The 17184-nt window shown below is 36.3% G+C and overlaps 1 protein-coding gene across 2 annotated transcripts in view; it reads left to right on the plus strand.

The window, feature by feature from the left end:
* NEGR1 (neuronal growth regulator 1) overlaps nt 1-17184 on the plus strand; it is an 823575-nt gene that overhangs the window by 335482 nt on the left and 470909 nt on the right. For both annotated transcript variants that reach the window (XM_087449002.1, XM_004431502.3), the window contains exon 2: nt 4231-4463. In XM_087449002.1, the coding sequence (XP_087305128.1) occupies nt 4231-4463 (233 nt within the window). The remainder of the gene's footprint in view (nt 1-4230; nt 4464-17184) is intronic.

Raw genomic sequence — 17184 nt, forward strand, 5'->3', positions numbered from 1 at the left:
CCCAGTGCCTTTGTTTCTTCCTCAATAAAATGAAAATAATAGTATCTGGCTCATAGGGTTATGTGAGGATTAAATGGGATAATAAATGTAAAGTGCCCTGCACGTACTAAGCAGAATATTTAATGGTTTAAAGTGGTTCCTGAAGTATAGAGTCAAATGTTGTAGTTATTTCGTATTTCAAGTAGTTAGGAGCCCAGCCCACCGCTGCCCCACATCTACCACTTGACTCTGTTCACTAAGCTCGGTTCCCCATCTACTGACTCAGATTCCTTAGCTTATCCTCTCTGTCACATAACAGTTGTTTGTGCCACAGATATTTGCATTTAATTATATGTTATCAAAATCAATGTGGGCATGACTTTGCTTTCCCAACTAGGTTGTACTTTGTGAATTTTGATATACTTTACCATATTATTCTTTCTTCTAAAATTATCTTAATTTTTACCTTCATTCATCCACTCAGCAAATATTTATATTTATTTTCCATTTTGTGTAGGCCCTTGGAATATACATTTGGTCACTTCTGTAGTGACCAAATAGATGAAGTGCCTGGATCTTACCTTTAGCAGAGAGAGACAGAAAACAATCAATCAAGTGAGCAGAGACTATGTCTAATGGGAGTGTTGGGAACAATGGTGTTCTTTTTAGGTAATTCAGTGAAGACCTCAGGAAAATAGGAAACAAGTTATGCAGAACTCTAGGGGAAGAGAATTCAAGGTGGAAGAAACAGCAGATGCAAACTTCCCGGGGCAAGAGCATGCGTGACTTGTTGGAAGCATAGCTAGAGGACCACAGTCTCAGCAGAGTAAACTGGGAAAGGGTGGAAACCAATAAGGTCAGAAAAACAAAAGCATCAAGGGACAAAATTACGTCAGACCCTTGGTCGCTATCAGCATTAGAGTTTTTCTTATGAGTGAAATAGGAAGGCTTGGAATTGTTGATGACATGGTTTACACTCTAAAAATTTCATTCTGTTTGTTGTGGGAAGAATGCACCTGGCTACAGGGGTCAAGGGCAGAAGTCAGAGACTCTTGGGCAATTACAATAATCCAATTATAACAACAATTTAATTACTGTTTTTTCACTTCCTATTCTGCATGATGGCTATTCATGAATATACTTTATCATCCTTGCTAAATTATAAATTCTGTATGGGCCAGATTCCAACAGATTTATATTTTTAGACATTACAGTTCTTAAACCAAGAAAAGTGTTTGGTGCCCAGAGAGGGCAAAACTAAATTGTCACCACTTCCCGTCCTTCTTCTGCCCCTCCTCCCATTCTGTCATTCTCTGGATACCTTCCTTCTTTCCAGAATTCCTTCCCAATACAACATACACATGCCAGGCAGTATCTCTTTGTATTGTAAAGGAAAAAAAATGGGGTGGATGTGGAGAACAAAGAGGCGGTATAGAGGTAGAAGATACAGCCCTTATTCTCAAGCAATCATATGTGTGTGTTTGGCCTATTTCATATATTGTATATAATCATCTCATAGTTGACCTTAAAACTACATATACTCTATATAAGTATCTTATGATTTTATGAAGTAGAAAGCCATGCCTAGGCCTTGCTATTCCAGGTTTGTAAAATCCCATACATGGTAATTTGATTTAAGTTCTAACTCAGTGGTATAATTTGAGAATAATTCTACAGAAATCCAAGAAAGTAATAAAAACAATTTTTTTTTTTATGGTTCTCATTCAAGGGTCTTCCTAATGTATGTCTTGAAAAGCTTTGGTTGGGACCAATAACAATTATGAAATATATTATCCAAGCCAAGGAGACATAAAGGGCTCCTTTTTTCATTTTTCACAGTGAAGAAATTACAATCTATTCTTCTATGATGGTCCCTGACATCCCAGGATGGAGGGATAGTGCTTATGCTAAGTCTAAGAGTTATAACCCAGATCAGGTCTAGGAAAGCTCTAGTATCTAAAGGCTAGTTAATGTCCATGCTCTTCCTGATACCCGCCCACCCCCCAATAAAGGGAAAGCTGCTGCTGCCTCTAGGGAAAAGGAAATGCCAGGCAGAGTGTTCTAAATCAGACTTTCATGGTAAAATAGCCATTAATAATTAATTTTCTGCTTACTTTAGAATAGGACAAGTTAAGCAGTTGGTCATATTCAGTAAATAAGAAATTACTTGCAGTAATTTCTGCAACATTCTAATCATCTTCCCATTTCTGAAACCTATTTTAAAAGACTTTGATCTGCATTATGGTGGAAAGGACATTGAATGTAGAAATATAAGACTTGATTATGAATTCAGCTTTGCCACTCACTAATAGTGTGGCTTGGGCAAGTCATTTAACCTAAACATTCCATTTATTTTCTAGAGATGAATTGGACATAGCAATCCATACCCCACAGGTTTGTTATGAGCACCAGATAGGATAACGTGTGAGGGCACAAATGCAGAGGTCACACAGTAAACACTTAATGAATCCAGATATTAAATGCAGACATTGGAATTATCACAGTCCTGGTAGTGGTGTTTCAGTGCTTTATCCTCTACTAGGGCAAATGTGATCTTGTGAAATGGGAAATATGTCCCCTCCATCTTCTTTCTGCATATTATTAAGAATGACAATATACTCTAATTGTTTAATAATGTCATTAAAGTGAGTTTTATTTTCTTCATTAAATGCATAAGGAAAAACTTTTCAATTAATAATGACCTTTATGACTTCTACTGGTTTGAATTCTATAGATGGTGAAGCTGACTGCGAATTAGATTCCACAACGTACCTTGTTCCTTATTTTTTCACCCACTGATTAGTTTCCTACAGTTGGCAGCAGCCTACCCTGTTGCTTTCAGCTTGCGATTTTGTAGCAATCTCAAACCCATGTTCAATCCCCTAAGGTGTTCTGTAGAAATGCTGTCAAACGATTTCGATGTATTTGTATTTTTGTTCTGTAGCTGTGCTTTGTACTCATTTAAGAGAACCAGTCTTTAATTTGTATCAGAATGTTTTCAAGATGAAACATAGAATTCCAGGCCTCAGCAAAATCACTGACATATGACCGCAGTTTTCTTCTGTTCTAAATGTTGAGTTGCCTGACTTCTGTTAAATACAAAGCTATATTTTTGAATCTTGTTATACAATACAACTTTGAATAACTGGCTTCAAATTTGGCCTTAAAATCTACTAATTGTCGTCATGCTTGCCTTCATCATCTGGCTCTAGTTTATCTTTCCAGCTTCATCTCGCATCCTCCTTCTCTATAGCTCATGTTTCTTTGTACTTTCTTGAAACGCCTGGCTCTCACACCTTTCTCCGGTGTTGCTGGTGTTGCCCACATCTAGCAGCTCTGTCTAGGATGCCGTGTCTTCCACTCTTCTTCGCCTCCTTATCTCAGTCATTTGCTCTTCCAGAAAGCCTTTCTCTGTACCCCCAACACGCTTTCTGACTCAGGTAACCCTCTTTTGTCTCTCATATACTTTGTGCCTGATTTAATAAAAATATTCTTCTTTCTGTATAGTATGAATTGGTTTGCTTGATTGTCTTCCTTACTAAACTAAAAGTTTTGGAGAGCAAGGACAATACCTCTTTGAATCTATAAATAGTAGATGCTCCATAAATGTTTGCTGGATAAATGAACGCTTCCTGGAAAAACCATTAGTCAGTTTATTGAATAGACAGCAAGAATTTGCTACTATAAGTATTATATTAGCCTTGCTACATTTAATTACAATAGCAATATTATCAGTAAAATGCAGTTTATAGTTTCAGTGTACAAGCTTACCATGCTGCAAATGCAGGTAATTTAAAAATAAACATGTATATGCTACTATTTTATGCTTTCTGCATCTGGTACATTATATTCGGAATTGGATTGGGTTGAACCAGTATAACTCATAGATCTTTTCTACTTCTTATAATTTCAAAGAAAGAAATGTGTTTTAATGTTGAAAATTATTTGAAATAATTTAACCTTATTTAAATTTACTTGTCATCCAGATAGAATGAAAAAGGATTTTGACTGGCTTTGAATTAAGGTAGACACATGGACACAAAACAAAACAAAACTGTGTGCAGGTATAGTTTCACATTTGCATTGGGAATGGAAGATGTACCAATGTGTTCCTGGCTCCTGCGTTTACGTCTGATGTTTGCATATGATGCAGTGCTATAATTCAGCATATGGAAATACACTCAGAACAAAGATCATGTTGTCTCTCATTTTCACTTTTATTAATAGTGTTCTGTCTCTGGTAATTTGTAGGTGTTATTTGGAAGATGGAGCTTCAAAGGGTGCCTGGCTGAACCGGTCAAGTATTATTTTTGCGGGAGGTGATAAGTGGTCCGTGGATCCTCGAGTTTCAATTTCAACATTGAATAAAAGGGACTACAGCCTCCAGATACAGAATGTAGATGTGACAGATGATGGCCCATACACGTGTTCTGTTCAGACTCAACATACACCGAGAACAATGCAGGTGCATCTAACTGTGCAAGGTATGCATTTCCGTCACTGCTATATTTGAAGAACTACGCTTAGAAATGTTCGATATTCAGATATCAAAATGACTCAGAAATAACGAACAATGCTGAAAGATATACTGTCATTTTCTTCAGGGATTTATGTGCCTAGATTCCATTAAGTGTCATGGCTATTATAGGCATACAAATTCCCACTTACCAGGATCAAAAATTATCCATTAACAACACATTATGATTTTTCGTATATGATTCACTTTGTATCTTTCTTTGAGTCACCCCTTCAATAAATCTTTGAGAACTCATGATTGCTACATTACAATAAATCTTTAGTAACCCATGATGGGTATATTAAAATATTAGAACTTTTTGAAATATGGATAGTAACTAAAAGTAATCCTCTAGCCTTCCAACACTCTGTCTCAATCCAACTTCTGTTTACTTTGATTCAAGTCACAATGAAAAAAAAGCAATTTTCTGGAATTATTTTATTTAAATACAGAGTAATTGAAAAAATATTGTACACAGTGCTTTATACTTTGATTTACTTTCAGTAGATCATAAATCATGCCAGCTAACTTACAATCTCCAAATACAGCATCATCAAATTATTTTAGTTGTCTTTGCATGCTAAAATGTGAGAGCATATTTATCCCCAATACAAATAGTTTTCAAGAAAAATGCAATTATAATGCTAGTAGAATGGAAAATGTATATTTTTGCCCTTTTATTCACATTATTTCCTTGCGCTTTCTAGATTAATCATGTGTTGGTTGCATAGAAATATTATGCTGTGGAACTCAAAATGACATTGCAGCATTTCTAAGTAAAATTAATAATGAATTATATAATAATGTGGTGCCAGTGAATGCCTGTTTTGTTCCTAACAGGAAAGCTGAGAGGGCAAGTTAGTTGTATTATCTCTGAGTTTACGCTTCAAAAAATCAACACTAAGTATTAATTTAGGTACATGGCTTGCATCTGGAAAAGATTGTTAATCTACAACTTTATTAAATGAGCTTTATTTCCTTACGTAAAGGTAAACCTGAATTCAAACACAGCTTCAATTATTAGTAAATATTTTAATTTTGTGATAAAGGTTAAACATTAATTAAACAATCAACTTTGAGGAGGAAAGTATAAATTGAAGAATAAGTCAGTGAATTTCCTCAATGGTTTTTATTATAGATCATTGCAGACTGTGGTGACATTCCTTATTTAAAAGGATAGGAGACTATAATAAAGTTTTCACCAAAGTCCATTTTTATTCAGAGATTCTCCAGAGATTCCGGAGGGCAAGAGTTTGTCCAGCTTCAGAAACTAACATGAGATTATGAGTCAAAAACACGTTTCTTCTGTTATCCAAGTCTAATTCTGCTCACTTGTTTAGTTCTGTGCCCTTTGACTTGAGTTTCTAACTCAAAGACTACAAAAGATTTTTATTACATGAGAAGAAGTACACTTGGACAATAATATATTTGAGTCACTTGAGATATAGACACTTTGCTTCTTGTAGGGTTAAATGATATATTTCTGGACACTAAACATGTCCTTCTTTCCTTTTCTCCATTCTCTCTTGTTCCATGTTAGGCCCATATTTTTAAACCAGACTATGGTAAATAAGCCCTGCCCAAGCATCTGTTTAATTTCCATAGGATTTCTTTATAACTTTATGTTACATAGATTGTTTAATACCATACAAACTTTTTAAACTGTTACATGACATACTATGGCACTCTTTTTTGCTGGCCATTTGATGATGGTGAATTTTGGGGCATCATTTTAGGAAGTGCCTTTTAGGAATGCACTTATTGAATGTTGTATCAGTATAATATTTTGTTCCTCTAAAAAAAGAAAATTCATGTTACAGTTTTCAAAGTATGTGCTTGGGTCAAATTAAAAGCTAATAATTTTACAGTTTTTATGAACATAATTACTTACTAGAAGTTGATTGACATGTGGGCAGTTTTCCAATTACATTAATAAAGTTCAGGGAATACATTAATAGGCTTGTCAGTGAATTCAAGAACTAAATAAATGTCATAAAAAGTCAACCCCACTTAAGTTACATTTCCTCTCCATGAACGAAAACAAACTGATGTGCACATCTCTTCAGTCTCCATATTTGTTGAGTTGTCTGATGCTCAGGTGCATCTGGAGAGTTTTGAAGTGTATGTTCCTTGCCTAAAAGTTTGTCAAGACTTTATTCACCAAGATAAAGAAACTGAGCAACTGAGAGAAGACTGTATGAATCACTGATGTCAAACTCGCGTTGGCTGGTAAAAACAAAGCTTATCTTTAATTGTTGCAGCTATGTACTCAAGGGAGCTATTAAGGAAATTGTTTTAGAAAGGGGATAATAAAAGGAATATCTTGCCAATGCAGACATTGTGCATTGGAAATTTTTTGGTGCTGTTGATTTCTTAGAGCTATTAATACCAAAGGATGGAACAATGGAGGAGGGAAAAAACACTGGAGTAGGAGTTGGAAAACCTGGATTCCGGTCCTGACTTTTCCCTCATGAAATGAGTAATTATCAACTCTCTCTAAACTCTAGTCTCCTCATTTGAAAAAGGAACACTCAGACCGGAAGATCTTAAGGGCCATGCCAGTTAAAAACAAAAGACAGGTGACAAAAAAAAAAAAAAAAGAAAAAGAATCCACTATGATTATTTGTTTTTTATTTGAAAGGGAAAAAAAGTTAAGTTAAAAAATGAAAAATATTCTATTACACTTGTGTAACACTTGTATCGAGCACCATGCAAACTAATCGTTAAAGAGTAGTACCTTCTATAATTTACTCTGCAAGTGTGTTTTATTTATCTCCATGTTTTTGTTTCACCAACTGAGCTGAACAATGCATGTACTCATGGAATTTGAAGAATGTGGTGAATTGGAGTTTTGCTTCAAGGGCATAGAAATTGGCTAATAGACTCAGTAAGAAAATAAAATGTTCGTTACCTATATATAATATAGGACTGGTAAATCAAGTTACCTAATTGTTCAGTGTTTCAAATCACGTGGTGCAGCGTTTACTAAGAGCAATCTTTCTTGTTCCAGAATATAAAAATGTACAAGGCTGGAAGACTTGTTATGAAGCCAGAAACCCCCATTACAATACTGTGATGATAGGAATCATGAAATGTAAATGCTGTCCACGCATATATATGACAGGGGTGGCTTCTACTTTGAGTTCATGTCTAAAATCCAGGTTGTGTGCAGCACAAAATAGGCATTCTTAGATATTGTGTATTAAATACATATGAATCCAACAGCCCCAGCCAATACCTCGACTGCAGCCCTGTGAGACGATGAACAGAGGAATTAGCTAAGATATGCCTGGACAGAAACTGAGATAATAAATGTATGTTGTTTTAAGCCCCTAAGCCCCACACACATGCACAGACACACACACACACGCACACACACACACACACAGAGTATGTGAAGTGTTTATCACTCAACTTGTGTCCTTTTCAGGGACATTTACTCTGGGTTTTCTCTAGGCAGAGTAGAAGAAGCACCTAACTCTATGACCAAAATAACTTCTCAAGGGTATTCAGCTGCCCCGGGGTATTCTTGTTCCTTTAGGGTGTCTGACTTACCTAGAATATTTGTGATAGATGGGGTGGCACACTTCCCTTTTCAAGGATGGTCTTGTTTTTCTAGTTGCTGGGAGTGTGGTCAGCAGATAGCACTTAATGACCAGCTTTTCAGGGATGGCCTCAGCTGTAGACAGCCACCTTGATCAAGTCAAGCTTTGCCTAGAGCAACCAACATTTGATGAGTGATTGAGGCATGGAGCAGAAAAACCCCTCCTTTTCAGTCCAAAGTAGGATAATTCTGACGGGCCGTTTTGGCTCCAGAGCAGCCGAGGCTGTTTAGCAGCATGCACTACAGCTCAACTTCCTGGTCTGTTCAATCCTCTCTCCTTTCTCTTCCTTCTCCAAGGATTTATCCCAAGGGCATTCCCTTATAGATATCCTGCACCGTAAACTCCATCTTGTTTCAGTGTCTTCTTCTCAAAGATCCCAAACTATGACAGTGTTAGACCCTGGCTTCTGGATTAGCCATTGTTTTGAGAAAGCCTTTGTGAAATGGAAAGACAACACATTCAAACACCGTTTATTGTTAACATTTTGTTTTATACTGGAAGGGATTTAAAGTGGCTTATAAAGAAGTATTTAGTACACCAAGAAAAATTGGAGAAATTGGGGGCAAAAGATAAGGATGATTAGAGTAGGATGTAGTCAGAAATGAGGTTAGATCATAAAATTTATGTCATGATTTCTATATACTTTTATAGCTTGGTAAAAAATTTAGTTCTAAGATTTCTAGTAGCCCATACCCAGAGAGAAACAGGATCAGTTATTCATTTCATGGTCCATAAGGTTAAAACTTAAATTCCTTGATACTCTGATCCTATTACTCAGAATGGAGAAGCATTTTTACTGTGTCATCTCAGAGCATCACTGTGAGCTTTAAGGAATATCTCAACAGTAACTGTATAGTACGCACAGCAGTGATTCATAGGATTGTTCCTTATAACACCTCTCAATATAACCTGAAGTGCAGGAAAGTAAAAAAAAATTAAAAATCTAAAAATAAATTCAGTAAGATGCCAATTCAATAACAGGGAGATAGCTTTTTGATTATTGCCTTAACCTATAAGCAAATTTGAGGACCTACCCTTCCTGAGTTAAATATCCACAAATATTATTTCTCTCAGTGGGTCTTTCAATAGGAATTCAGGTACAGCTATTTAAAATTTATACTTACCAGTGAGTATCTGGAGAGCAATTATTCCATGTGGCTACAAGTATAGAGCCATATGCTTTAAAGATCAGCACATCTTAATCTAATGATAACATCCTTTTTATGAATATTAAATCCTTTACAAGGTACATACTAGAAGAAAAAGATACCACACTTCTGCCCCAAGTTGAGCTGATGGGCAATAACACAGCATCACAGGACGTGGGCCTGCCATCCTCAAAAGACCCAAAGGGGAAAGAAGCTATAATGCTTTAAAAGCATGTCAAAATACCACACACATTAGACAATTTAAGTCATTGTTCTGCAACAGTAAATATTTCAAAATTTACAACAAGCTACAAAATGAAACCAAAGGCAAATTATCAACATTAGGAAAAGTTTTACAGAACCCATAGATGTCAAAATAGTCGTTGCCTGAACACAACGATGGCTCAGGACAAGGCCCTCAGATTGGGTCCCACCCTGTTTTATTCAAGCTCTATTTATACCTGTTGGGGGAGAGATTAAGGTTATACATAGGAACCCAAATTAGTTACAAACTTTTTTCTTGTGATGAGAATTTTTAAGATCTACTCTCTTATCAACTTTCAAATATGCAGTACAGTGTTATTAACTATAGTCACCATGCTGCACATGACATCCCTGGGACTTATTTATAACTGGAAGTTTGTACTTTTTAACCCCCTTCACCCATTTCGCCCACCGCCCCATCTCCCTGCCTCTGGCAACCACCAATCTGTTCTCTGTATCCATGAGCTCTTTTTTTTTTTTTTAGAGAGGAATCAGGGAGAATATCTCTCAAAAATGGCCTTAGTTTTTTATACATGATCCATATCTTTGTTGCATTAACTAGATAACAGAGATAAATTTCTGAGATCACCTTATATGTGATGATAAATATATATTATCTGTTTATAAGAAAACATTCATCACTTACTCTCTAAAATTAGGTTATAAGTGATATCAAATAATTAAGATAAAAGTTACATGGATAGGGGTGTACGTACTCATTCTCATTCCCTCTGCAGGGTGTTCATTCCTATTTTACCATAAATCGTCCTTTGCTTACCCCAATTCACATTATGGTGAAGGCCAGTGGGAGCCAAAATATACTGAGCTCACAGACTAATCAATACCTGAATACTGATACTGATCACTGGGTCAGAAATCAATTAAGTTGGATCAATGATGTTAATAAGATTGTATTAGTCCTTACAGATTTCCCCTACAATGAAGTAGTAGTAACGATGGAACCAGACATAAAAACATCCCATTGTTCTATTTCCGTTGTTCTGAAATGTCCAGATTTGCAATTTATGGAGAAAAGAATTTATGAGTATTTTGGAGCATATGACTCATTAGTTAAGAGGACAGTCATTGTATTCCCCAGGTGCTTTATCCAATAGGAAATGCTTAATCTGTTGAAATATATGAGGTAGCATTATTGAGATCCAGAAAGATAATGATCTGATATCCAAGCAGTTTAGAATAATTATGCCTAATTTTTGAAATTTGGAAAAAATAAGTCCTTCAGGTGTCATTTGTGATCTAGACTTCAGCAAAATTATTCCCTCAAACATCCCTTCACGGACAAATTCACTCATCTGGACGTACGTGGGATAGGCTTTTGTAGGCAGTGAAATATTGCATAATAATTTTTAAAATGAATGCATTTTTCAGGTGGACATTTTCAGTTTTATTTTCAGACATTCCATTCTGGCTAGAATTGCTATGGTTACGTGGCAGCATGTATCAGGCCAGCTTCTAGGAAACTGTTATTTAATTTTATCTGTGAATGTATTGATATTGATTAGATTATTGTTTTGGTTACTAGAGTCCATAAGAAATAGGTTTAATTGAACTAATTTTTAGTAAAATTCCCTTTTGAATGTTGGCACTTCTTCCAGAATAGACATTTTTCTTCTAAATATTCTTTCTTTTTTTTTCTCTTTTATAGTCTGTAGAAAAGGTTATTGGCCATTATTTTTCTGCGATTGAGACAAAAGAAGTAGTCGAAAAAGAAGGTAGATTTCAGTGAATAGTATTTTTCCTCAAAAAAGATTTTCTCAGTAAGTGTAGTGATCATATTTTCCTAACCAAAAATGAGTACATGAAGTGTTACATATTGTCTAATACAAGATCTAATATTAGAACATTACTATAGATCAAAACTGCGCAAAAATCCACAATGTACTGCTTACTATACACAGAGGGAATGAATAAGTTTATGATGTTTTCTTATAAACTTTCAATATGCTGTCATTTGTGAATAAGAGAGAGGTGGGAAAGAGCAAGAAAAATAACGTTGATAGATATTGCACATTGATAGATTCCGTCTGAGTCACCCCTTTTCCTATAGAAGGAACTTGTGTGAAAACTGCTGAGCATTGTGAGTTGGTATTAGCAAGGGGAACAACACGGAAATTTAAACAAGCATCTTTGCTAACTAGTGAATTGTGCCAGCAAGGAAGGTTCTACTTAAGTACCTCTGATCCACTCATGAGTTGGATAATTTTTTGAGGGGTGGCAGGAGAGGGGCAATGAAATCAACTTTGTATAGTTTGTGTTCAGTGTTGTTAAGGAGCAATTTTGCCCTGCTTTGTCCTTCTCTTCAAGTTGTAAGTTTTGAATCATGTTGGCATATATTAAATAAAAAGGATATCTGAGAATGGGATGTATAAGAAGTGGAACAATATTTGTCATTCATTTTGAGACTGAGTAAAGCAGTATTTCTGTTTTTGGTAACAGTTCAAAATGCAATTTGAAATATTTAAAACTAATCAACTCTTTAAGCAAGATTTGCCGCCCTTTAAAAGTCCCTTCAATGATTAATGGTTGCTTATTCTAGTTCTTGAAACACGTAGTTTGATAAGTATCTCAAAGCTCAGACTGATCACATTTCTTATTTTCTTGATAGTAATTATGAGTTTTTTTGTGTGTGTTGCCATTTCAGAATAGTTATATTTTTTGCCTGTCTTGGAGTATTTTTATTTTTCCTAAATAACAAAGAAAATAACTGTGTAGGTAATACATGTCAAATCCCAATGCGATGTATACTATCAGTTTGAAAATCTCTCTATAAATAAAAGATTACCAAGCTTTAGCTGGTCCACTTATTTTGAGAAATCTTGCAAATAAAATCTAAATCTGGTGAAATAATTTATCTTCTCCTTGGAAGTCATTGCAATAGGATTTCATCTATGAAATAATTTTAGTTTTCTTCCCCAAATTGTGTACAGGGAAGAAATTACAACCAAGACAATTAAGACTTTGCTGTTTTCATTAACTAAATTCTAAATGGCATACCCCATTTAATCTTTATGTAGGACAAAGATAAAATTTAGCAGAGGAGAAAATTTGAATCTGCTAATGATATTGTTTATCTTATGATTTGTCACAGAACAATAAGAATTAATCATGCCAAGAGGAAAATGGGCACAATTAAGATTGGTGGCAAAGTTGAATTTGCAGAATGAGAGAGTAACTCTGTGTCCTGACGTCTCTCTGCCCCACACCACTTCACCTCCCATCCCTTCAGCATCTTCTGGTTAGTGATCTAGCGAGAGCAGTAGAGAGACTCAGGAAAGGTGGATCACATACCTGCACTAAGCTGTCAGAGTTTCTAACCCACTTTAGTAGGTTTGTGTCTAGACCAGTGGTTCTTAGATATTCTATGGTCATGAACCCATTTGAAAATCCGATGAAACCTGCAGACCTGGCCTCTCGAAAAATATACCGCTAACATTTTCCAAACTTGTTTATGTGAGCAGAATGCTAAATCTATGTGTGGACTCCAAATAAAAACCCCAGTGAACTCCTCGAGGGTGAGGACTGGGTCTTAATCCTTTTTGATTCCCAAACATTAGGGACTCAATAGAGATTTGTTGGTTGTGTTCATGTACATGCTTCTTTCTCCATTGCTTCATGCCAATCACTTTGCTTAAGCTGTGACTGAATGTATTGATGCTATCTTTAGGGCATAACACCAGGAATGCTGACATAGGAAAGTTTTTAAATTAAAAGGATTAGTTAGACATTCATGATTTAGGTTACTTATTTTCATGCCAGGTCATAGCATTCTTATCCTCTGCTAATCCACATGTTTTCACAAATGCAGAATAGTTATTGCATGTTATAGTGACAAAATAATAAATGAGATAACAGCATTTTATAAAAAAAAATACATATTTTTCTCCTAGCAATATTATTTTGAGAAAAAATATACTTTATATGGGGCAGAGTTAGTCACAAAGATTATAGCCAAGGGTTCCTAATGCCAAACCCAGGTAAGATGTTAACATTTTAAAAGGGCTAAGAATGACACAATTAGAATTTCCTCTCAGGTATTTCACTCATTCTTTCAGGTTTCAATTTGAGCAAGTTGGTGGATGGACATGTTTTAAAAATTACATGTTGAAGACTTGAGAAGAAACAGATTTCAGAGATATTCACCAATGCAGAGTTAGGCAAGACGTATATTATTTTCCCTCTGCTTATGACCTTTTCATTTAAGGGTAGTCTATTTTAAAAGGACATGTAGGTTTAATTCAGTGTAATTCAAAAAATATTTGTGGGGCCAGACCAGTTAAGTTTGGCACGCTCAGCTTTGGTGGCCTGGGTTCGCTCCCTGGGCATAGACCCACAGCACTTGTCAGTGTCCATGCTGTGGCGGTGGCCCACCTAGGAAATAGAGGAAGATTGGCAACAGATGTTAGCTCAGGGAAAATCTTCCTAAGGGAAAAAAAATGCTTATGTATTCTCACTTTAATTCAATACCTACTCAGTGCAAATAACTACTAAAAGTTGCACGTGCATTCCTCTCTGTGATAAGCAGAATAACAGTCCCCAAAGATGACCACGTCCTAATCTCCAGAACCTGTGACTATATTAGATTACATGGCAAAGAAGAATTAAGATTGCAAATCACCTGACATTAAAATAGGGACAGTATATTGGAGTATCCAGGTAGGCCCAATGAAACCACAAGTGTCCTTAAAAGTGGAAGAGGAAGGCAGAAGAAGAGAATCAGAGGGAGATAGGACTGTGGAAGGAGGCCAGGGTGATATGATGTAAAGCCATTGCTGGCTTTAAAGATAGAGGAAGGGGATCAAGAGCCCAACAAATACGGGTAGCCTCTAGAAGCTGGAAAGGGTAAGAAAATGGATTCTCCACTAGAGACTCCAGAAGGGAACACAGCCTTGGCAATACTGCAGGTATCATTGAGAGACTTATATTGGACATCTAACCTACAGAATGCTAAGATAAATTTGTGGTTAGGTGGTGTTGTAGTCATTTATGGAGCAAATAGAAACTAACACACACACACACACACACACACACTCAAAAATAAAGATACCTTCATATAAACCTAGAACAGGGTTTCTCAACCTTGGCACTATTGACAGTTTAGACCATATAATTATTGTGTATTTGTATGTGTGTGTTTGGGGGGGGGTGGCAGGGATAAGGGAGGAAATGTCCTATATATTGTAGGATGTTTAGGAGCATCTCTGGCTGCTATAGATTGAATGTTTGTGCCCCCCCAAAATACATATGTTGAAACCTAATGCCCAATGTGATGGTGTTAGGAGGTGGGCCTTTGGGAGGTTCTTAGAGTGGAGCCCTCAGGAATAGGATTAGTGCTCTTATAAAAGAGACCCACAGAGATCCCTCCCCCTTTCCACCATATGTAACAGAGAAAAGAGGGCCATGATCTTGGACTTCCCGCCTTCCAGAACTGTCAGAAATAAATGTTTGTGGTTTATAAATCACCCAGTTTATGATATTTTATGATAGCAGCCCAAATGGACTTAATACACTGACCTCCACACTGTAGACACTAGTATCATTCCCTGGTTGTGATTGACCCCAAAATATCTCTAGACATTGCCAAATGTCTGCTGGGGTAAAAATCACCCCAGGTTGAGAACCATTGAACTAGTAGAAAAGATAGACACGTGCTTTAATTTTCCAGTGCATAGCAGGTTGTGACAAGCTCCATGAAAGTATGGATCTTATCTGTCTCACTACCCTACCCTTAGTGAATAGAACAGGGGCTGGCATGTACCTGTGGCTAAAATAAATATTTAATAAGGGATAGAATGAATTATTGAAGTCCCTTAGGAGCACAAGCTAGCCAATGACCAGATAAAATTCTTCAGAATTTTTTTTTCATTCAATAATGATTTGGGCTATTTTTCCCTTTGAAATGAGTTAAGATCAGTGTTCTCTTAAGTAGTTTAGTATGGCATAGGCATTAGATTGACCACAGGTGACATTCAGCTCTGATGTTTATAAAGCATATGAACTTGCTTAAGTGTCTCCTCTTTAAGACTAATTTTCATTCTCTGAGAAGTGAAAAGTAATACCCAACTCTCTGGATTGCTGTGAAACTTTAAAAAATAATTAGGTGTATGAGAAATTTCTCCAAGTGTCTGGTTCAGAATAGATATTCAATAAATTTTACCATCTTTCTTTTTCCAGTGAACTAACAAAGCACAGATAAATCCTTTCCTCTTTCTCTCTTTGAAGTAGGATGTAACTGAGAATGTCCTCATTGATTCCAAGTGATTTTTATTTAAGAATATAAATAATAAAATTAATCTGTAAAATATTAACAAAATTAATTACTCTTCCTTCCTGTGGAGAAATTCCATGTGAAAAGACATAATAAATGTAAACCAATATTAAGGTTTTGAGCTACAATAATTGGAAAGAATTCTACATTTTTGGAAAGGTAATTACTACCTAAAATTAAAGGAAAGATATGATGGCAGTCGTTTTTGCCTGTTTGATCTCAGAAATATTCTTTGTCCCTCTTTTGCTATGCTTTGTGTCATAGAGTTGGCTGACTCCCACGGGTGTGTTCCCAGGCTGCTATGTTTTCTGGTTTGTGACAGGATTCATCCAGTAGGAGAAACTGGCAAGAGATGGGGGACAGGAGGAAGAGAGAAGTCAGGCTGTTTTACCCTCTCGCATCGCCACAGGCAGTGTCTCCTGCAAGGCCTTTCTTCTCCTTGGCCCCAGCTTCCGCTGGATGCCCATCCTCCCATTGGCACAGCTCATACTGAGTCGTCATGTGCTGTGGATCTAGCTCCTCATCAACAGTCCCACCTCTGGGCTCTGGTAATAACACCTGCTTGTAGGGCTATTAGTGTCTTCTTGTCGATACAAATCTCTAAATTCCCTCACTTTCACATGCTTTGCCTTCGTAGCCCTTCATCAACTGTGTAAACAATTCCCTGTATTAAATCCCCTTCTTTTGAAATACTTAGATTGGTTCCTGTTTTCCTGACTGGATCCTGACTGATACAAATATTTTTCTTAAAATTTCTAGTGTTTTCTACTTGTAAGTACTCGCAAGAGATATGTTTTAAGCTCTATCTTCTGTATAGGTAGCCATTTTATATAATGATAGTTATCTCTTTACATTCTGGAAAAAATAGATCTCATTCCTGACTATAAAAAGTAAATTTACAAACAAATTTCAAAATTAATTACACACATATTGGGATCTCAGATTTACTAGACTAATTATCAGAAAGTTAGATAAATTAGGGAGAAAAGATAAAAGTATGGATAATTATTAAATGCTGGCATTCATGTGAGCCTTGGGCTTCTCTTTATTAGCTTTTTGGGTGCAATTATCATTAACATTTCAGTTGCATGTTTAATGAATATTAGAGCTACAAATACACAATGGCATGAGTGAAAACGGCAGTCTTTTGTTATCCACACAGACTGCAACGTGAAGAAGAGTAACTTACAGAGAGGCTGTAGAGCTGCGGCTGTATATGGACCCTGGAATCTCTGAGCTGTCCAGCAATATTCCGGGCTGTGATTTTTACAGCTGCACCTGTGCCTTGTGGGGAAACTGATGAAAAGCAATTTGGGACTATCCTCCAGTAAACCAGTTACCTGACTTTGGACACTCACTCTAGTGCAACCTAGGCACTTTCTTTAA

Source organism: Ceratotherium simum, chromosome 2 (assembly GCF_057802395.1).
Source record: "Ceratotherium simum simum isolate JZ-2026a chromosome 2, ASM5780239v1, whole genome shotgun sequence".
Taxonomy (NCBI): Eukaryota; Metazoa; Chordata; class Mammalia; order Perissodactyla; family Rhinocerotidae; genus Ceratotherium; species Ceratotherium simum.